We start from the raw sequence: 1,946 nt of genomic DNA on the forward strand, positions 1-1,946 counted from the left end.
AGAGAGCGTGGCCACGTGCAGAACCCGGAGGTTGGGGGGGATCCTGGAAGCACTGGAAGCAACCTTGAAGTGGAGCGAGTCATTTTCTTTAGAGAGATCCAAGGGGGGGGGGGGGGAATTGAGGCCATGTAAACCTTCCTTAAAGGAATCCTGGTGATGTAGTGGTTTGCGCATTGGACTGCTAACCACAAAACCAGCAGTTCGAATCCACCAGCTGTTCCATAGGAGAAAGATGAGGTTTTCTGATCCTGTGAAGCTTTACAGAAACTCTAGACAGGGTCTCTGTGAGTGGTAACTGACTTGATGGCTCACATAAACAACAACAATAACAAGCCTTTCCTAAAGAGTCTTAGTGGTGCAGTGGTTAAGCACTTGGCTGCAAACCAAAAGGTTGGCAGTTCAACCCACCAGTCTCTGTAGGAGAAAGATGAGGCAATCTGCTTCTGTAAAGATTTGTTGTTGTTAAACGCATGGGGTAATCTACTCTGTTCTATAGGGTCACTATGTGTTGGAGTTGACAATGGCAATGGGTTTTTTTTTTTTGTTTTTTTTTTAAAAAAAGCTTTTCCTCATTTTAGAACTACAGGCATTTTTTCTGTTTGGTGCTGTAAGATAATGTACTGGAACACAAGGTCGGCAGTTCAAACTCAACAGTGGCTCCTTGGAAACCCTATACAGGGTCTGCTTTGAGTTGCAACTGACTTGATGTCACTTAACAACAACAACAACAACAACAGGCATTTTTTTCTGAGCTCCTTTTCTCCCTCCCTGTAGAAATTTTGGTGTTTCAGAATCTACTTCCTATATCTGTAAGCTAAGGAGCTCTGGTAGCGTAGCGGTTATGAATCGGGCTGCTAACCTCTGGGTCAGCAATTCGAAACTACCAGCTGTTCTGCGGGAGAAAGATGAGGCTTTCTGCTCCTGTAAAGGTTTACAGCCTCAGAAACCCTGTACAGGGTTGCTATGAGTCGGAACCAACCACAGTAGAAAAAGACCTCGGGTGTATATTTTATACTACTGATTCCAGTCCTGGGACCAGACTAGACAAGGACTATGATTCAGCACCAAGGGCAGAGCTAGTAGCAGAAGCCACAGGGGACCCCTTTCTTGCTTGAAAGAGAAAAGTGGCTTCATTGAAACAATTGGGGGCATAGACATTTTTCCTTTGAGACTGTATGAGGTAGAGTAGCCAGCGGTTGTTATTGTCTGAGTACAATGATCATCTGGATGGTAATTTCACAACAGCTGAGCACAGACAGTTGGAACAAAAAATATTTGGGTTTCCATTTAGATTTAGGAGTGTACTTAGTGTTGGTCAGAGAGTCTGGTTTGATCCTGATCCACCCTGGAGCAGTCCTGTAAGTGACTTAATTTTTGTTCTCATAATGACTGAGGCCAGATTAGACTGCCCGGATCTGTTTTTCAGAAATAGAACCCCAAGGACTAGGCTGGAAATAAGCTAGTTTCTAGAGATGGAGAGGTGAACCATTATTTATCCTGCTTCATGACATTTGACTCTGTAAGCACACAAGCCTAGATAGAGTTCAAGACTAGGCAAGTGTCATGTTCTCTTATCTTTAGTACTGAAATGGAAGGCCTTCAGACCTATGCCCCTGCCAGGGAGGAAGATGAGAGGGATGAGTCTCTTAGGCACCGCCTGGATCTTATCACTACATTTTTTCCTTTTAGGCCTGAATTTTCAGATATCATCGAAATTCCCTCTGGGAACACTGACCCCTTGCTTGGTGCACTGCAGTTTATCTGAGATGAACTGATGCATTGGAACCATGGTGCAAAAGAAGAAGTGCTGTCCTCGGTTACTTGACTATCTAGTGATCGTTGGGGCCAGGTAATCCAAAAGCCACTTTATTTTTGTCTTGTCGTAAGGAACAGCCACGACATTGGCCGTGATGCCCTTTCCCTGTTCCCATGTTTCTGTTTTTTTT

The 1,946-nt window shown here is 44.3% G+C and overlaps 1 protein-coding gene across 12 annotated transcripts in view; it reads left to right on the forward strand.

Annotated features, from left to right (window-relative positions):
• The first annotated feature begins 1,713 nt into the window (after nucleotides 1-1,713).
• The window catches only part of MADD (MAP-kinase activating death domain), a 61,419-nt gene continuing 61,186 nt past the window's right edge, over nucleotides 1,714-1,946 (forward strand). For 9 of the 12 annotated variants that reach the window (XM_006865077.1, XM_006865078.1, XM_006865079.1 and 6 more), the window contains exon 1: nucleotides 1,788-1,849. In XM_006865077.1, coding sequence (XP_006865139.1) covers nucleotides 1,788-1,849 — 62 coding nt within the window. Of the gene's footprint in view, nucleotides 1,850-1,946 lie in introns of all 12 variants that reach the window. The other 3 variants (XM_006865081.1, XM_006865086.1, XM_006865080.1) reach the window with 1 other exon arrangement.

This window comes from Chrysochloris asiatica, unplaced genomic scaffold, assembly GCF_000296735.1.
Source record: "Chrysochloris asiatica unplaced genomic scaffold, ChrAsi1.0 scaffold00075, whole genome shotgun sequence".
Taxonomy (NCBI): Eukaryota; Metazoa; Chordata; class Mammalia; order Afrosoricida; family Chrysochloridae; genus Chrysochloris; species Chrysochloris asiatica.